This window comes from Ranitomeya variabilis, chromosome 3 (genome assembly GCF_051348905.1).
Source record: "Ranitomeya variabilis isolate aRanVar5 chromosome 3, aRanVar5.hap1, whole genome shotgun sequence".
Lineage (NCBI taxonomy): Eukaryota > Metazoa > Chordata > Amphibia > Anura > Dendrobatidae > Ranitomeya > Ranitomeya variabilis.
The window spans coordinates 518,251,124-518,270,496 of NC_135234.1; the positions used below are offsets into that span (position 1 = coordinate 518,251,124).

The following is a 19,373-nucleotide window of genomic DNA, read 5'->3' on the forward strand; positions in this document are numbered from 1 at the left end:
GCTGACGGGATTGAACGGAGCAACACCTGGTGGCAGAGGGTGTTGTGAAGGGAGAGACTGTAGGGTCTCTGCCAGGGGTGGGATCCTGGCAGAGGCTTGGCATGGAAAGAACGTAAAGGGACCGTGCCTGCTCAGCATAGCGGCGGTGCCCAAGGAAGGACTAAGAAGCGAGATAGATTGTGCTGAGTGAGAAACGAAATCAAGCGAAAGGAGATACCAGTGAGGGTTGTGCTGAAAGAGGCAGCACCTTACTGAGGCGCACTACCGGTGGCCGGAACGCCGAGGAGGTAAAGAGTTTCAAGCCATACCTCAGACCTACGGCAGGGCAGTTAGCTTGAGGCGGACTGTCTCACGCATCACCCAGGAAGGCAAAGGGGGGTACCAACAGGAGAGGGGCGCAGATAGAGTCCCGGAAGATCTCCGAGCCTCCCCGTCATACGGGTGCGTTCCTACCATAGTATCTGGAGGGACGAGGAAGATCATTGCGAATTAAGTTGTTGTGAGGGAACACGAGAAACAGACACAACAGTTGTGGGGTACTTTCCGTAAGCACAGCAGGGAAGGACTGCAACACATAGCGCTAGAAGGAAGGCACCGATTTCCACCTGCAAGGAGAGCTCTGGAAGTGCCATTGGACCGGCCGGACTTGCGCAGCCTGGTGAGCCGTATTCCGGACTGAGGACCCAGAGAGCTTCAGTAAAGAGGTAAAGAGACTGCAACCTGGTGTCCTCGTTATTTACCGCGCCCTGCACCCCACAACTGCACCGCTACAACATCACTTATTGCACCGGACGTCCCCCACTGACAGACAGGGCCACGGACCGGGTCTAGCCACCGTGACAACCCCAGGACTGAGACCTAGAGGCCCGGCTCCGGGTACCCCTCGGCCCTGCGGCGGTGCGGGGGCGCCGCAGACTTGGCGTCACGAACAGGATCTACTTAAGCCTGAAGAATCAGGTCATGTGTGCCTTGGAACTGTGATTTACTGTGATTTACTGTGCTTGGACTGTACTTTATTGCAAAGACTGTGGATTGTCACTTGCCGCCAAAAGTTCGCGCCAAAACCGCCGCCATTACGGCGCTAAGGAGAGTGCAGGAGAAGAAGAAGGGCGTGGAAGTGGGCGTGAACAAGCTAAAGAGCGCGAAAGACAATGGCCGCCCAGTCTAAGTATTTCTGCCCCTTGAGGACGTGTCCGTCAGCAGCCGAGGTCCGCCTCCTGATCCTCAATGGTGGGCAGAGACAGAGAAAGCGAAACCGCCCACGAAGAAGAGAGCGGGAAAAGGACCAGGAAGAAGGAGCGAGCGACATGGAGGACGCCATGGCGAGCCGCCCGGAGCCGGAGCGTGGGGTCGGAGCAGAGGACTCCCCCAGCCACCCGGAGGGGCACCGCAACCAGGCCTCCACCGCTGATGCTGAATTCCTGCAGGCCGGAGTGGACGAGCTCAGCGACCGACCCCGGCGGACGCAGCTGAGCACCGAGGCCGGGTGGAAGAAGGCCATCATCAGGAGCCTCACCGGACATCTGTCGGCAGCCTCATCTGGTCCGGAGCAGGGAAGAAGTCCCAGCGCTCCGAAGCTGGAAAGCAAGGCCCTGCCGGAAAGCGAGGTGCTGCAAGCAGAGATGACAGCGTCGCAGAACAAGGCCCCGCAGCCAGCGTTCCAGATCCCAGCGGAGACGGAGCAGACCGGCACCGGAGGAACCGCATCTGAAGCAGGTATGAAGGACGACCCTGCCCTGACGACCGACACCACTCCAGTGACTGCTAGTGCCACAGCTGCTGACTCCGTTCCAGTGACTGATCTTGCAGCAGCCGCTACTTCTGCTGCAGCAGATGCCCATACTCAAGCTGCGCAGACCTCCATCGCTGCGCATGATTTAATCGTACATGAACGACGGATTAACGGCGTTTGTCCAGCACTGGGTGCAACCCTGGACTTCACCCTTCCCGGGCCAAGAGGGGTTAAGTGCCAGGTGCAGCCCTGGAAGCCGTCCAACTAAACCTCGGAAACCTGAAACTGTAAATAGTTAACTGTTTATTTCCTTGCTGTTTTGCTGCTAAAAACCCGTCCTGGGTTAACTCTTAAAGGGATCCCTATTGTTTTTTATTTTTGCTTTCACTTTCATTTTTGCTTTTTGTTCCGCAATGTTATAAAAACTGCTGAATCATGAACAGTGCATGATACAAACTGCTTGTAAATAGTTTGCACTTTCTTAAAGGTGCTCCCTACTGGTTTTAGTCAAAAGACACTTTGCGAAGAAACCGTTCCTACTGGTCCTAGTTAAAGACACTTTGTGAAGATACCGGACCGGAACTTTGCATGAGACTGGTAGGCTGAGAAGACGAGCTACCTCAGAGAGACCTGGTCCCCTCTTAAAGGGGATGTGAAGAATTGTACTTGAAAGCGATACTGTTACAGAACAGTAATGTGGTAATGATGCCTTGAAAAGAAAATGTAACTGTTTTACATGCTGAGTTATATGTGTTGAATTTGTTAAAATGTGAAATTTGAATAATGTTTTGAAGACAGGAAAGATGCAGAGAGCCCGTAGGGGTAGAAGTAGAGGTCTGCATAGTTGAAAGTAAGAGAAGTAATAATGAGGGTGAGGATAGAAGGTAAACCCTGCGTCCCCATTGAAAAGTTACTTTATTGCTAAGGACAGAGAGTGAACCCGTAGGGGTTAGAGAGTGAGTCCTTAAAGGGGCCGAGTAGAGCTGGCTCAGAGTTCTTCAACCGAAAGGAATGTTATGTCTATACTGTGTATAGTAGCGAAAGGCAGTAGGCCCTGGCTGAACAGGGCGGTCCTGTAGAAGAAAGGAGAGGCAGTAGGTCTGGTGCCGTAGGGACAGGCGGTCCTGCAGGTTCACAAGAAGGAGAATGTAAAGTTGAAATGCCTTATAATGTGATTATAGGAAGGCCTTTGATAGACTAAGAGTGTGAGTTTCTTAAAGGCAATGTTAAGTTATTATTTCAAAAATTGCACTAAATAGAATACCCGGTTGGGTAACAGAAGTTATTTATACTCTGTAAATTATAAGGTTAATTATGTTTGTAACGTTACAAGTGTCCTCACCTCCCATAAAGGGAAGCCTACTTAAGTATACTTATTGTTATTTGCACTCAACAAAATTGTATGTCTTTTTGCTAACCTGTATTGTTGTTTTTCTTCCCAGTCCCGGAGTACTGTGTTTAACCAGGGGGGAGTGCAGCGCCCCAGAGTCCTGGTCGTTGCAGTAGCATGGTTCAGCCACTAAGGGGGGCCATGCTGCGTTCGATGGCACGGAAGGAGTTCTCTGAGCAGGTATCACAGTCACCAATACATTTCACAGCTGGGCCTCCGGGGGGAGCTAAGGGTGCTATTCATTAGGCCACTCCCCACCATAGTGGGTAAACTGGGGGTCAGGCAGGAAGTTAGAGAGAACGCTGACGGGATTGAACGGAGCAACACCTGGTGGCAGAGGGTGTTGTGAAGGGAGAGACTGTAGGGTCTCTGCCAGGGGTGGGATCCTGGCAGAGGCTTGGCATGGAAAGAACGTAAAGGGACCGTGCCTGCTCAGCATAGCGGCGGTGCCCAAGGAAGGACTAAGAAGCGAGATAGATTGTGCTGAGTGAGAAACGAAATCAAGCGAAAGGAGATACCAGTGAGGGTTGTGCTGAAAGAGGCAGCACCTTACTGAGGCGCACTACCGGTGGCCGGAACGCCGAGGAGGTAAAGAGTTTCAAGCCATACCTCAGACCTATGGCAGGGCAGTTAGCTTGAGGCGGACTGTCTCACGCATCACCCAGGAAGGCAAAGGGGGGTACCAACAGGAGAGGGGCGCAGATAGAGTCCCGGAAGATCTCCGAGCCTCCCCGTCATACGGGTGCGTTCCTACCATAGTATCTGGAGGGACGAGGAAGATCATTGCGAATTAAGTTGTTGTGAGGGAACACGAGAAACAGACACAACAGTTGTGGGGTACTTTCCGTAAGCACAGCAGGGAAGGACTGCAACACATAGCGCTAGAAGGAAGGCACCGATTTCCACCTGCAAGGAGAGCTCTGGAAGTGCCATTGGACCGGCCGGACTTGCGCAGCCTGGTGAGCCGTATTCCGGACTGAGGACCCAGAGAGCTTCAGTAAAGAGGTAAAGAGACTGCAACCTGGTGTCCTCGTTATTTACCGCGCCCTGCACCCCACAACTGCACCGCTACAACATCACTTATTGCACCGGACGTCCCCCACTGACAGACAGGGCCACGGACCGGGTCTAGCCACCGTGACAACCCCAGGACTGAGACCTAGAGGCCCGGCTCCGGGTACCCCTCGGCCCTGCGGCGGTGCGGGGGCGCCGCACTTACAAACCAAAAAGTTTTGTTGCTCAGTTAAATTTTTATAAATTTTAAACATAAAAGTGTGGGTCAATTATTATTCAACCCCTAGGTTTAATATTTTGTGGAATAACCTTTGTTTGCAATTACAGCTAATAATCGTCTTTTATAAGACCTGATCAGGCCGGCACAGGTCTCTGGAGTTATCTTGGCCCACTCCTCCATGCAGATCTTCTCCAAGTTATCTAGGTTCTTTGGGTGTCTCATGTGGACTTTAATCTTGAGCTCCTTCCACAAGTTTTCAATTGGGTTAAGTTCAGGAGACTGACTAGGCCACTGCAACACCTTGATTTTTTGCCTCTTGAACCAGGCCTTGGTTTTCTTGGCTGTGTGCTTTGGGTCGTTGACTTGTTGGAAGATGAAATGACGACCCATCTTAAGATCCTTGATGGAGGAGCGGAGGTTCTTGGCCAAAATCTCCAGGTAGGCCGTGCTATCCATCTTCCCATGGATGCGGACCAGATGGCCAGGCCCCTTGGCTGAGAAACAGCCCCACAGCATGATGCTGCCACCACCATGCTTGACTGTAGGGATGGTATTCTTGGGGTCGTATGCAGTGCCATCCAGTCTCCAAACGTCACGTGTGTGGTTGGCACCAAAGATCTCGATCTTGGTCTCATCAGACCAGAGAACCTTGAACCAGTCAGTCTCAGAGTCCTCCAAGTGATCATGAGCAAACTGTAGACGAGCCTTGACATGATGCTTTGAAAGTAAAAGGTACCTTACGGGCTCGTCTGGAACGGAGACCATTGCAGTGGAGTACGTTACTTATGGTATTGACTGAAACCAATGTCCCCACTGCCATGAGATCTTCCTGGAGCTCCTTCCTTGTTGTCCTTGGGTTAGCCTTGACTCTTCGGACAAGCCTGGCCTCGGCACGGGAGGAAACTTTCAAAGGCTGTCCAGGCCGTGGAAGGCTAACAGTAGTTCCATAAGCCTTCCACTTCCGGATGATGCTCCCAACAGTGGAGACAGGTAGGCCTAACTCCTTGGAAAGGGTTTTGAACCCCTTGCCAGCCTTGTGGCCCTCCACGATCTTGTCTCTGATGGCCTTGGAATGCTCCTTTGTCTTTCCAATGTTGACCATGTATGAGTGCTGTTCACAAGTTTGGGGAGGGTCTTAAATAGTCAGAAAAGGCTGGAAAAAGAGATAATTAATCCAAACATGTGAAGCTCATTGTTCTTTGTGCCTGAACTACTTCTTAATACTTTAGGGGAACCAAACAGAATTCTGGTGGGTTGAGGGGTTGAATAATAAATGACCCTCTGAAAAGACTTTTCACAATTTAAAAAAAAAATAAACAAAGAAATAACATTCTTTTTTGCTGCAGTGCATTTCACACTTCCAGGCTGATCTACAGTCCAAATGTCACAATGCCAAGTTAATTCCAAATGTGTAAACCTGCTAAATCTGCAGGGGGTTGAATACTACTTGTAGGCACTGTACATGTTGATGGGCCAGATTAATTTATATGTATGTCTAGCATAGAGTCCTACAGTTCCATTCCTAAACAAGAAACTGCTACACCTTATATGATAATAGTATACAAGGATAGAGTACTGTGTGCGGATTAGGTCTAATGGTAAGTTCACACAGGGCGTTTTTGCTGCGTTTTTTTTTCTAAAGCAAAACCTGATCATCTTGGCAGGAAAGAAGCTGCGCCAAAAACGCAGGTTTAGGTGCGTTTTTTGGTCCGGTTTTTTTTCTCTTTGTGCATGCCAATAAAGTTGAGTGCACACAGAGAAAAAAAAACTTCCTGTAGATAGAATGAATAGATCGATTGACAGAATAGATAGAATGAATACATATAATGAATAGATTGATAGAATAGATACATTGATAGAATAGATAAATAGAATAGAAACATTACCTGCGGTATCCTCTTCCCTGGCATTTTCCCACGGTGCAGAGGTTACCTCAGGTCAGGCTGTGAGGGAGCGCAGGCACGGTGACGTCACCGCTAGTTACTGAGCCTGCGCCCGCCCCGTCTCATTCTTTCCCCAGTCGCTTACAGCCGGGAGAGGTCGCATTAGCAGCGCTCCCAATTGTAAGCTTTATCTCCCCCAGATACTGCGTGGGACACTCATTATATTGGACTACGATGGATCAGGGAGTATACTTTTGCTTTTTTATTTTATTTTTATTTCAGAAGATCGAGGGCTTCGCTTTGGAATGGCAGAACAATAAAAAGATTGTCAAAACTGTGTGGTGTTTTATTTCATTAAAATACTTTTTTTCTGCATGTGTGTGTGTTTTTTTAACCCTTTAATTAATATAGGATTAGTAGTGGATAGGTGTCTTATTGATGCCTCTCCATTACTAAGCCTGCTTAATGTCACCTTACAATAGTGAGGTGATATTAACCCCTCATTACCCTGCTTGCCACCGCTACAGGTGGGAAGAGCCGGGCAAAGCGCCCGAATTAGCGCATCTAATGGATGCACCTTTTCTGGGCAGCTGCGGGCTGCTATTTTTAGGCTGGGGGGCCTATATCCATGGCCTCTTACCAGCCTGAGAATACCAGCCCCCAGCTGTGAGCTTTAGCAAGGCTGGTTGTCAAAAATGGGGGGACCCCACGACGGTTTTTTAAATTATTTATTTAAATAATTTTTTTAAAAAGTGTGAGGACCCCTCTATTCTTGATAATTAGCCTTGCTGAAGCTCACAGCTGGAAGTTGCAGCCTCCAGCTGTGAGTTTTGTCTGGCTGGTTATCAAAAATAGGGGGGGACCCACGCCGTTTTTTCCAATTATTTATTTATAGCGCAGGAGCGGCAGATGAAAACCCCCATCTGCCGCTCCTGCTCTCACTGTAATCAGCGGCTGTAGATGTCAGATGATGGAAGCAAAAGTCCCATCATCTGACACCAGTGATCGGATTTGAAGTTTATACCTCCGATCACAGCTGAGCGCTCCCCCCTGTCTTCTCTCAGCGTGAAGCCGCGGCACAATGACCGGCGGGGAGGATTTCCCCGCTGATTAGAAGTGGTGTTTGCTGCGCTGTCATGCATATGACAGCGTGTCAAACACTAATGTCGGACCCCAAATTCAAGTGAATGGGGGGTCCGCTGCTGGATGACAGGCTGCATGGACGCATCATGCAGCCTGCCATCTAGATGTAGCAGAGCCGAGACATAACATCCGGCTCTCCTTGACTTTTCTGCAGCAAATACGCTGCAAGAAAAGTCAATCTAGCGTATTTGCAGCGTTTTTTCACCACTCATTCAAGTCAATGGGAGATAAATGCTGAAAAAACGAAGAAAGAAGTGACATGCCCTATGTCCAAAAAACGCAGCAAAGCACAAAATACTGATCACACAAAAAACAATGTGTGTGCATGAGATTTCTGAAATCTCATAGGCTTTGCTCGTACTGTAAAAAGCAGCTAAAAATTAGCATAAAAAACGCAGCAAAAACGCCCTACTTGAACTTACCCTTATTGTGTCATGTGCATAGGTAGATAACTATACCATATGAAATATCAAGGCCAAAGATTGTGGTCTAATGTTATACCATGAGAAGTAATATTAGCTTGAAATTCACCATTTGCAGAAAGAGGAGTGACCAGAAGCGACTTATGTGTACATTCATCTGTAGCAAAGAGATCAGTTTTCCTCTATTAATCTGGTTCACAAAAGGGGCTCAGGTGTTAAAATACCAGCTCTTCAAGTCATAACTCATACGCTTCTGCAAAGTTGTGATAAAAGCTACAGAGTAGCACCAAACAGCTACAGACATAACTGTGTGAAGTCACAGGATCATTAGCTGTGCAAAAATAATTTAACAAAATTAATGTAATTTTCCGTAACACCCAACACAAAAGGGATAGGCATAATGACATAACATTACCATTATGAACAATGCTTTAAAAGCTGGAAATACATAGAGTGACATCTCATTAGGTTCCATGAAACTTTGAGAAATTTTAAGTACATCATTCTTGACAAACAAGAGTTCTCGATCCCTGGATGCATCACACATCTCTGGAAATATTTTACAAACATACAATGTTCAAAATTCACTCATCAGCACCCAAATATTCAACAAATTGATTAAAATAAGAAGTGTTAAGTGAAAGTGAAGATGCTTCATCAGATTCACTCAATTCTATTTTGCCTTCTTATAGGTTGTGTTAGGGTGGAGCAGATACAGAATACATGGAAACAAATAGGTCAACCTGAACGCGAAACATAGAAAAAAAACCACACCTGTCCTTTTCCTCAGAAGCATCCATAGCTCGGAGATATCCTTACATAGCAAGGAGATGAGACTTAATGTCATGTTGATCCAGATAAGCTTTCTATATGGCTCTCCTCTACTAAGTGACCTATTTCTTTGCAAGTTGGTTTGAAAACTACAAAGAGAGCACCAAACTCTGTCTTTCAGTAGAAGCCAAGCAGTGAGGATACAATACCTTTCTTCAAATTACACGCAAAGCTAGTATGTTTTTCAGCTGGGCTAGCGTGACCGTCTGACAAGGTACACCACCTACTTTTCTGGGCACAAAACAAAGTTTCAGAGATGTCGAAGACCTCCTCAGGCATCAGATCTCAAAAATCGCCAGCAAAGATGTATTTTCTATATGTTTCTGACCCTGAAGCATTGGTTTTAACACAATTCCCTTACAATGCTATGAAAATCGTCTGGAATCTGGCCGTCCCAAACCTCCCTAAAGGGGCCCTTCATTTACTAACTATCGACCTCACAAGTAAAGCCATTCCTCTACCCTAAGGAGATATTCCGTAAAATAGACAGCTGTCCTCTCCGGTGAACTCTGACTTCAGATGCTTTGATACGGAATATTGAGGCGCCTCTGGAAATTATATTATACATTTATGAAATGCTTCTGTAAAATGAAGGTTGCGCTAATTAATATTTGACAAATGAGATTAATTAATGAACGTGGTTAATACTAGACAATGCATTTCATCACTGATCTCTGAGATACGATTTAATAATTAATATGCAGGGGCCATGTTGTAGGTTAAGAGCTCGACTGTGAAATTAGAAGGGCTTTCGCTACTCTATTCGGTTTTAGGGAATGTGCACACGTCGTCTTTTCAAGTGGATTGCGCTGCAGAAACTGCCTGAAAAATCAGAAAACGCTCAGAAAAATTAACATTTGCATTTTCATGTAACTACTTGCTGTGCATTTGTTCAGTCTTTTGAACGATTTTTAAATCACTTTAAGTTTGTAAACGCCAAAGGGTTAAGAGAAGTGACACATCCATTCTTCTGTAGTTTTCCACTTGGAAGATGAACTTTACGATACAAGTCAATGGGAAAGCTCAAAAGATGTCCAAAAGGCGCTCAGACATCTTTTGGAATGTTTTGCTATATTAAAAACTCTAGTGGTTTCATAAATTATTCAGTGGAGTGAAAAAACTGACTGGAAAATGACAGTAAACAAGATGTCACAAGAACCATGAGAAAACCCTCAAAACCAAATGCTGGAGGTCAAAAGTGTTAGATAAATGCTCAGAAAATGACACAAAAGATGCTTCAGAAAAAAAAAAGTTTCCTGAAGCACCTTCTACTTGAAAAACTCCCGGGGTTCACCTGTGTTTAAAAGATGACGTGTTTACATACCCCTTAGGGTTTTATTTTTTAATAGAAACATTATTCCAATACAGAAACACAATCTCATAAAATGATATTTAGGGGGTTATCCACTACTTTGACAACCCCTTCTCAATTGCTATGTCCTTCTGCTATAAAATAATATCAGCTATACTCACCTCAGGTGCCGCAACCATTACAAAGGTGGCAGTATTGGCTCTCCCAGGGCTCCTGTGAGCCTGGCCACCAACTAGTGGCCACTTCACTCTCCCCTCCTTCGGACAAATCAGACATCTAGAGGAAGTAAAAGAGCGGCCGCAGGTCTAACTTCCTCCAGATGTTCAAATTTGTCCAAAGAAGGGGAGAGTGAAGCGGATGCTGACTGGCTGCAGGGCTCAATTTCCATAACAATGTTATGTGAGCAGGCTCGGACTGGTCCAAAGGGGAGCAGGGAATCCCCCGATGGGCCTCCGTGCAGATCTGGGCCACCAACCCCATTGTATGGGCAGTACTTGGTCTAATTCACTTGATTCACTATGTACAGAAAAAAAACAGCATCTCATAATTCATTAACCAAACTACCCAGTTTATTATTATATAGAGATATAGGTAGATTTCTGAATAAGGGTATTTGAATGCAGGTGAAAAGTGGGTCCCCCAAAGTCAATGTTACTTGTAGGCCTTTGGCACCCCAGTCCAACATTGTATGTGAACCTCGGGAAAACTAGTGATGGCACTGCTAGAACAGCACCAATGGAGGTGAGTATAGTTATTATTTTATAAAGGGGGAACAAAGTGATTACAAAGGTGTTCTCAGAGTAGTGGACAAATATCTATTAACTCTATCTGGATAAATTATGAAAAGAATGGTATAACTGTGCCTGTAGAGAGTCCACTACTCCAGAGGTCTACCTCATGACATATAGTGGGCACATACGAAGTGTACACATAAGGCACGTCTTTAGGTCACATACTTCTGAACCATTATATTGCCATTAAAGCCAATACACTACTTATAATATCACATATGTAATATACCCCATTTCATGCACGATTTGTTTAATACTGTATGGGGTTGGATGGCTGCAAGTTACCGTATATTAAAGGGAACCTTGTGATGTAAAAATTTCCAGTTTTCAGGACAGAATTAGTACATGAAATTCAAGGTCATATTATCAACTTCTTTCCTTCGAGAGATGCCAGGGACCAAGTTCGATATATCAGACGCTTCCTTCCAGCAAGTACTATTTGATATAAACAACATATCAAAACTAATGTACATGGTATATTTCAAAACTGGAACCATAGAGGTCTGACTGAACGTTGGGATGGGGATCTATGAACTGCAGTACCAATTAAATTTACACCCTTGGAACACAAACATAAAGCCTATATTCCACCAACTATCATTTGACTTTTTTTGCACCTTATGTCTAGTATCTTAATGACCTCTACTAGTAAAATGAGCAATTTAGAGATGGCAAGATCTGCTCCAACGGCCCTGTGAAAGAAAGCTTTTGACTTGTCATAGAGACTTGTCAGAAGTTTTGATTGGGGAGGGCAGTCCGAGTTCTGAAATCCTCAAGTGCTAACAAAGTGTTACTCTTCACTGACATTGAAGATGTACTTTCTACTGTGCCCACCCTCAGTGTCGGAGGAAAGTTGCGCTCAGAGAGTCTCCATCATATTTGATTAGCGTACGTCTCCGCACCACTACTTGTGACATGTTTCCATGGCATGGTAATTTTAAGATTGATTATGATGATGATATTTAAATGTAAAATTATGATGATTCTGCCCACCAGAATAGCAGTGGATCCTCTTCATGAACCAGACTCTGAGACACTAATGAGCTCCAAAGGCCACAACACTAAAACACAAGGCGAGTTAGCTTACACTCACTGCATGGGATAACTGTATGAATGAGTTCACAAGTAACTTTTACCAAAACCTGCAGCCTAATATCCACTGACCTGTAGGTCTGCTAGAGGTAAGCATTTCCAAAGCACATTATGCCATATATAACATTTACCAAATAATCTGTCTAAATGGCTGCCATGAGATAGCACTACAGTACTACTTTAATGACTGGATTCTCATAGTGGACATTCCAAAAAATTATAAGCACCTATACAATTCACTTTATACTGCTAAACCATTTTTTTCATAGTTAATAAAGTTAGAAGTTAGCTGCTGGGTTCACATATTACTAACAGCTTATAGTAAAGCGGCCTTCTTTCCAGATTCCCAGGGAAAGCCGCAGTGTATTGGAAAATGTGATTATGCAGAGCACGATATCGCGTGTACTCAACAATAGCAGGTGAGGAAAATTGCTCTCCATCCAAACCTACTGCTGAAAGACAGCACTGACGTGATCAGGCTCGCTCCACAGTTTCCAAAAGACTAACGCAAGCTATAACTTTACTCTTACCTGCATTGTACCAGGATCACACCAAACTGCATTATACCATAACCATCATCGTGAATAATGATGGGAATTATGCCTTATACCAAAGTCAGGAAGAAGTGACATCTGTAAGAATCCCATTTAGTGATATCTGCTGAATGTCACAAGTCACAAACTTCTCTTAAAATTGAATGCAATCACATGATATTGAGCTGCCCGACAAACACCCAATAGTCCATGAGCCAAGAACCAAATTTGACGATATCGGTACCAAGCGGAGTGACTAATTCTCTTTGGTATTTTTAGGTAGATGCATGTCTGTAGTTTATTTTTTGATATGATAGCCCTTACATATACGTAGCTTATTAACCCCTTCAGCCCTAGGCCTATTTGTACCCAAGTGCCTAAGCCAATCTGACCTGTGCCACTTCATGGGCTAATAACTTTGGAACGCTTTCACCTATCCAAGCCATTCTGAGATTGTTTTCTCGTGACATATTGTACTTCACGTCAGTGCTAAATGGGAGTCAATATATTTTACCTTTCTATATAAAAAAATGCTAAATATTCGGAAATTTTGGAAAAATCGGCAATTTTTTAACTTTGAAATTCTCTGCTTTTTACAAAAATACTGATACCCCCCATAATAGTTATTAATTTACACTCCCCACATGTTTACTTCATATTGGCATCATTTTGAAAATGAAACCTTATTGTTTTACGACGTAATAGGGCTTATAGTTTTATGCGCAATTTTTCACATTTACAGCAAAACCCACTTTTCAAAGGACCAAGTCACTTCTGAAGTCACTTTAAGGGGCTTACATAACAGAAACCACCCATAAATTACCCCATTTTGCAAACTACACCCCTCAAGCTGTTCAAAACTCATTTTTAAAAACTGTTAACCCTTTAGGTGTTCCACAGGAATTTTAGCAGAATGAAGGCGAAATTTCAAAATTTCATTTTTTTTCCAGATATTACATTGTAATCCAATTTTACCTGCAACCTAGCAAGGGTTAACGGCAAACCCAAACTTGGTTACCCTAATTCTGCAGTTTATAGAAACACCCCACATGTACTCGTAAACTAAAGTATGGGCACACAGCACAGCTCAACACGGAAGGAGCGCTATGTGGTTTTTGGGTGGCGGATTCACTGGAAGAAATCTAGGGGGCCATGTCACATTTGAAGGCTGCCTGAGGTACCCCCACAGTGGAAACCCCAAAAAGTGACCCTATTTTGGAAACTACACCCCCAAGGAATCTTTTAGGGGGTATAGTGACCACTTTGACCCAACCAGTGTTTCACAGTAGTTGGAAACACTTGGTTGAGAAAATGGAAAAAGTGCATTTTTTACATGAAGGTGTCATTTTAGGCTCATTTTTTTATTTTTAAGAGGTGTACCAGCAAAAAATGCACCCCACTATTTGTTCACCAATCTCTCCCGAACACAACAACACCCGATATGTTGTCGTACACTGCAGTATTGGGGAACGGCAGGCCTCGGAAGGGAAGGAGCGCCAAATGACTTTTGGAGTGCAAATTTTACTGGAAGAAATCTAGGGGGCTATGTCACATTTGAAGACACCCTGAGGTGCCCCAACACACGCACACACACTGACACATACACGTTCTGTGCTGAACAGGACTCTCCGGTCTTCTCTGCAGAGCTCCTATCTCCCTCTGTAGAGGCTGACACCTCCCAGGCTTGTGACTGATCACATGGCCGTGACATCACCACAGGTCCTGTAGTCCTGTACTGTGTGCTGCTGCTGGTAAGGAACTTGTGGAGAGAGGGGGAACAGTCACCTAGCACCAGCGCTCCCAGCTCTAAGAACGAGCGCCTCATGAAGGTGGGCCCCTGCCTCCTCCTTCCCTGCGCGGCGGCCTTTCCCCCCGGCGGCTGTATTCGGCGTATAAGACAACCGCCCTCTTGGAGCCATGTTTTTCATGGCTAAAAAGTCGTCTTATACGCCAGGAAATACGGTAAATAAAATTTTAATGTTTTTCTTTGTGTTTGCAGGTGTTTACTGACTATCTAACGGCATGATGGAAGTACCAGCAAGGAAGAAATCACGGATCGACTGTATCATACACTGCTCTAATGATGACAGCGATGATCTGGCGTCCCTTAAGGATTTGGACTCCTGGAAAACATTGCTTAGGGCTGCAGAGATCAGGCAGCATGAATCAGTCCTGGTAGCAGCTAAGGGCCTTGAAGAAGGAGAAATACCACACATACAATATCACCGTAAATGTCGTAGTATCTTTACAATGAAGAAGTCACTGGATTCTATCCTTGGCAAGGGTGTCAATGTCGAAACAGCAAGCAAAATCTCCATGAGGAAGCTACCGAGGGGTGCCCCCAGTGATAGCAGGGTGTATGCCAAAGTATGTATCTTCTGTGAGAAGTCAAGCAAGTACCTAAAAGGAAAACAAACAAGGGAGCCAATTGTCCAGTGTGTTGAGCTACGAGCAGATGAGACGATCCGCAGAGCAGCGATAAGGAAAGGCACACAGAGAATACTTGGTTTACTTAGCAGAGACCTTGTTGCTGCAGAGGGGCACTACCACAAGTCGTGCTACAAACTATTCACAAAAGATGATTCCCAAGTGGCCTGTAGGTCTAGTGCAGCTGAAAATCAGGTCGAAAGCGAGGAAGTACGCTACGAAGAGGCAGAGAAAGAGGCCCTTGAAGAACTCTTCTTGTATATAAGGACTAAATTGTTCCCAAACCCAGAAGTACTGCCTATGATAAACCTCACATCTAGGCTTGAGAGATTAATGATATCCCGTGGTATCATCCAACTGAAACCATCGACAAAGAAACATGTTCGACGAAAACTTGAAACAGAGATTGGGGAATCACTCCGCTTTCTCTCAGATGAGAAAGGTAAGCTTCTAGTCTATCCATGTAGCCTATCAATGGACGACCTTGTCCGGCAAGTACACAGCATGACAAAAGATCTGCAAGAAGCAAGAGCTGCTAACTCTGGAGATATCGTAACCAAAGCAGCAATGCAGCTAAGGAATGAGATCAAGAAGCAAGATGTGAGTCAGCCATGGCCTCCCAATACAGATCAGAATGTCGTTCCTGCATTAGTCACTCAATTCCTGCAAACCCTGCTTACAGGAGATTGTGAGTGCCAAACTACCTGTGAAAGAGCTCAACGTCTTGCCACATCCTTCGGCAGTGACTTGGTTTTTGCTGTTACCAATGGAAAGACAAAGCCACCAAAGCACGTACTGCTATCCTTTGCAGTTAAGTCTTTGACCGGCAATACAGAACTGATTCGAACTCTGAATCGTCTTGGCCACTGTGTGTCATATTCAATGGCTGAGGAGATCGATACAGCCCTTTGTATCCAGAAGTTGGAATGTTCAAAGGATGACATCCCAATGCCAGCAAGTATCTACCCAGGTGTGTTCACAACCCTGGCCTGGGATAACATTGACAGACTTGAGGAGACACTAAGTGGAGCAGGTACATCTCATAGAGTCAATGGCATTGCTGTTCAGTCCAATGTTGCATGCTCTGTGACAAAGAAAGTCCTGCCAGATGTAACCAAGTCGAAGAAAAGAAGCATAACTCTGACAGAATTAATGCTACCGATATACAATGTTGGGCAGCGGGGAGAGCCACCCAGGATTGAGACTTCGAATGTTAACACTACCAAGGAGGTCCAGGATTCAAAAACCAAAAACCATATCTGGCTTCTGGCTAGAATGTCAGACCATGAGGATCAGACCACCAGCAGTTGGACTGGGTTCAACATAAAAATCCGCAGCGACATTGTAGTGGCCCAGGACACTGTAAGCTACCTGCCCACTATCAATGCTCCTGCAACAGCCATGTCCACTGTGAATGAAGTCTTGGAGCAAACACATGCCATCATGCAGACCCTGAAGCTTAACAGAATTGTGTGTGTGTTTGATCAAGCACTCTATGCCAAAGCTGCCGAGGTTATCTGGAAACAGGAGAAGTTCAAGAACATTATAATTAGAATGGGTGTCTTCCACACAATCTGTAATCTCCTCTCTATCATAGGGAACAGATTTCAGGATGCAGGCCTTAGAGATCTGTGTGTTGAATCCGGTGTAATCGCTGAAGGATCAGTGTCTGGAGTGATGGACGGCCGGAGGTACAACAGAGCAGTGAGACTACACAAGCTGGTCTATGAAGCACTTATGAGGCTTGCATGGAAAAACTTCCTTCCATGGCTAGAAGAAAACCATGCAAGGGACCTTCACCATCTGGATGAAACACTGAAGAACATCACAAACTTTCGCATCAGTGTGTCGCAGGGATCCTTCGAAAAGCTCTTGGATAATGAATCTTGCACACTTACCCTGAAGCTCTTTCAAGTTTATCTTGAGACCCTCAGAAATGAACAACTCTCAGCATTCTGGATGTCATACTTGGACATGGTCGAGACCATGCTGGCCCTGGTTCGAGCTTCAAGAGAAGGCAACTGGATGCTTCACCTAGGAGCAATCCGACAGATGATACCATGGTGTTTTGCCTATGACAAGGTCAACTATGCCCGATACCTAACCTATTACTATGCCACAATGTCTCGGCTGCCCATAGAACACCCAGAGGTCCATGAATACTTCATGCAAGGTGGCTTTTCGGTCCAGATCGGTAGCAAGAATCCTTTTGGACGAATTCCTGTGGACCAGACCATTGAAGAGACAATCAACAAAGACACCCAGACACCAGGGGGCACAAAAGGCTTCAGCCTCAAAGTTGGAGCTGTTTCCAGGTTCTACCTGACATCAGAGTACCGCAGTATGTACTTGAGGCAGCTGAGGGCCCTGGTAGGCCAACAATATACTGACTTCAGCCATTCAGACCTACAGGTGTCTAGGATTAGAAGAGATGAAGCCGATGTCCAATCTTTCGTTCAACTGCTGGAGACAGGTTGGGTGAACCCCTTCAACAAAGAGCATAATGGTGAACTTATCAGTTTGTCAACAGCGACTGTAGCACCACCAGATGTAGCCAAAGACCTTCAAGGGGCATACAGTATAGGAGAGGATGCATATCAAACATTCAAGGATGAGCGTTTGGGTACCGATAAGCCAACTACATTGTTTCATGACAAGATGACGAAGAACAAACTTAAAACGTTCTCTAACATCCAAATGAAGACACGCAGACAAGGTCTTGGCAAGGAGGTAATTTTGAAGGCTGACAGAAACCTATTTGGCCAGATGATACTTGTAGCTGAGAACAGAAAGCTACAAATGAGTGATGTCTTGACTCATCCCCTGGGTCCATTGCCATGGGCACTTGCCAATGGTGATGGGTCTATCCGCAAGACCAACAAGGCTGCCCTCGCAAGGGAGTTGGAGAGGAATGCTCGTCCTGCAGAAGTGATCCCCGAGCCCTCTGCAACCATCATTGATGGGATGAGCCTGGTTCAGAAACTGAAGGGAAACAATGCAACATTTGGCCAGCTAGCAGGCACAGCAATGAGTCGCGCTATCCATGAGGGTGCTAAGAGCAAGCGCATTGATATTGTCTTTGACGTCTACAAGGAGACATCCATCAAAGATACAGAAAGAGTCAACAGATATGAAGGCACAGGGATCCATTTCAAGAACATTCAACATGGGCACAACATCCAGCAGTGGAAAAAGCTTCTAAGTAGTTCCTCCAACAAGGCAAGTCTCATAAAGTTTCTGGTAGAAGAATGGAAGGCGAAACACCACAGGGAGAAGCTTGAGGAGAAGGAGCTGTATGTCACATGTGAGCAGCTCTGCTTTAAGATCACCAAAGAACAGTGGGAAGAGGCTGCTGACCTTAAGTCAAATCAAGAAGAAGCAGACACACGCCTCCTTCTCCATGCTCTTCATGCAGCAGAATCTGGTTACAAGTCGGTCATCATCACTTCGGAGGATACTGATGTCATGGTCCTGTGTCTGGGCATGTGCCACAAAATCCCATCCCACCTGTTCCAGAAATGCGGTACACAGAACCGGACAAGATTCCTGGATATCACCACTCTGAGCCGAACATTGGGAGGCAGCGTATGTGATTCATTGATTGGTATGCATGCATTTACAGGCTGTGACACCGTCAGTGCATTCGCTGGCCGTGGGAAGATGACGACACTCAAGCAGTTGAAGATGAACAAGACATACCAGGATGCCTTTCAGGAAGTTGGTCGTTCATGGGAAGTGTCTACCGAACTTTTTGAGAAGTTACAGGAAATCACCTGCCACATGTACCTGCCAACTACCCAAACAACTGAGGTAAACAGGCTCCGTTATCAGCTGTTCTGTGCCAGACGTGGAGTGGTAGAGTCAAGTCAACTCCCTCCTTGCCAGGACTGCCTTTTCATGCATGCACTGCGTGCAAACTACCAGGCTGCGATCTGGAGGAGAAGTCTGCAGAGCCAGCCATGGGTTGCAAACCCAACAGACTGCGGTTGGATGATAGATAACGACGGAAAGCTTGTTGTCAAGTGGATGCAAGGGGCACCAGCACCAGAAGCTATTATACAGCTACTGTCCTGCAAGTGTGTGCGGTCATGTGAACTTCCTCAGTGTACTTGCCTCAGCAATGGCCTGAAGTGCACAGACATGTGCAGATTACAGACATGCCAGAACAAGGGTACTGAAGACGAGCCAGTAGAACAACAGTCAGATTCAGAGTCCGATGTTGAAGATATTATGGAGTAACATATATATATATATATATATATATATATATATATATATATATATATATATATATGCACATGACATGTTCAGTGTGTATTTACATAACTTGGATTAAATTTTGTTACAAATACTACATCTAGTCACTCCGGGTGGTACCGATATCGTCATATTTGGTTCTTGGCTCATGCTAAAATTCCTGTGGAACACCTAAAGGGTTAACAGTTTTTAAAAATGAGTTTTGAACAGCTTGAGGGGTGTAGTTTGCAAAATGGGGTAATTTATGGGTGGTTTCTGTTATGTAAGCCCCTTAAAGTGACTTCAGAAGTGACTTGGTCCTTTGAAAAGTGGGTTTTGCTGTAAAT

The 19,373-nt window shown here is 45.4% G+C and overlaps 1 protein-coding gene across 14 annotated transcripts in view; it reads right to left on the minus strand.

The window, feature by feature from the left end:
• MCF2L (MCF.2 cell line derived transforming sequence like) overlaps nt 1–19,373 on the minus strand; it is a 376,751-nt gene that overhangs the window by 181,143 nt on the left and 176,235 nt on the right. Inside the window, exon 1 of one of the 14 annotated variants that reach the window (XM_077296981.1) lies at nt 8,579–8,741. The exons of the other annotated variants lie outside the window; for them this stretch is intronic. Coding sequence (XP_077153096.1) covers nt 8,579–8,651 — 73 coding nt within the window. The 5' untranslated portion in view covers nt 8,652–8,741. Of the gene's footprint in view, nt 1–8,578; nt 8,742–19,373 lie in introns of those variants that run through there. 14 annotated transcript variants of the gene reach the window in all.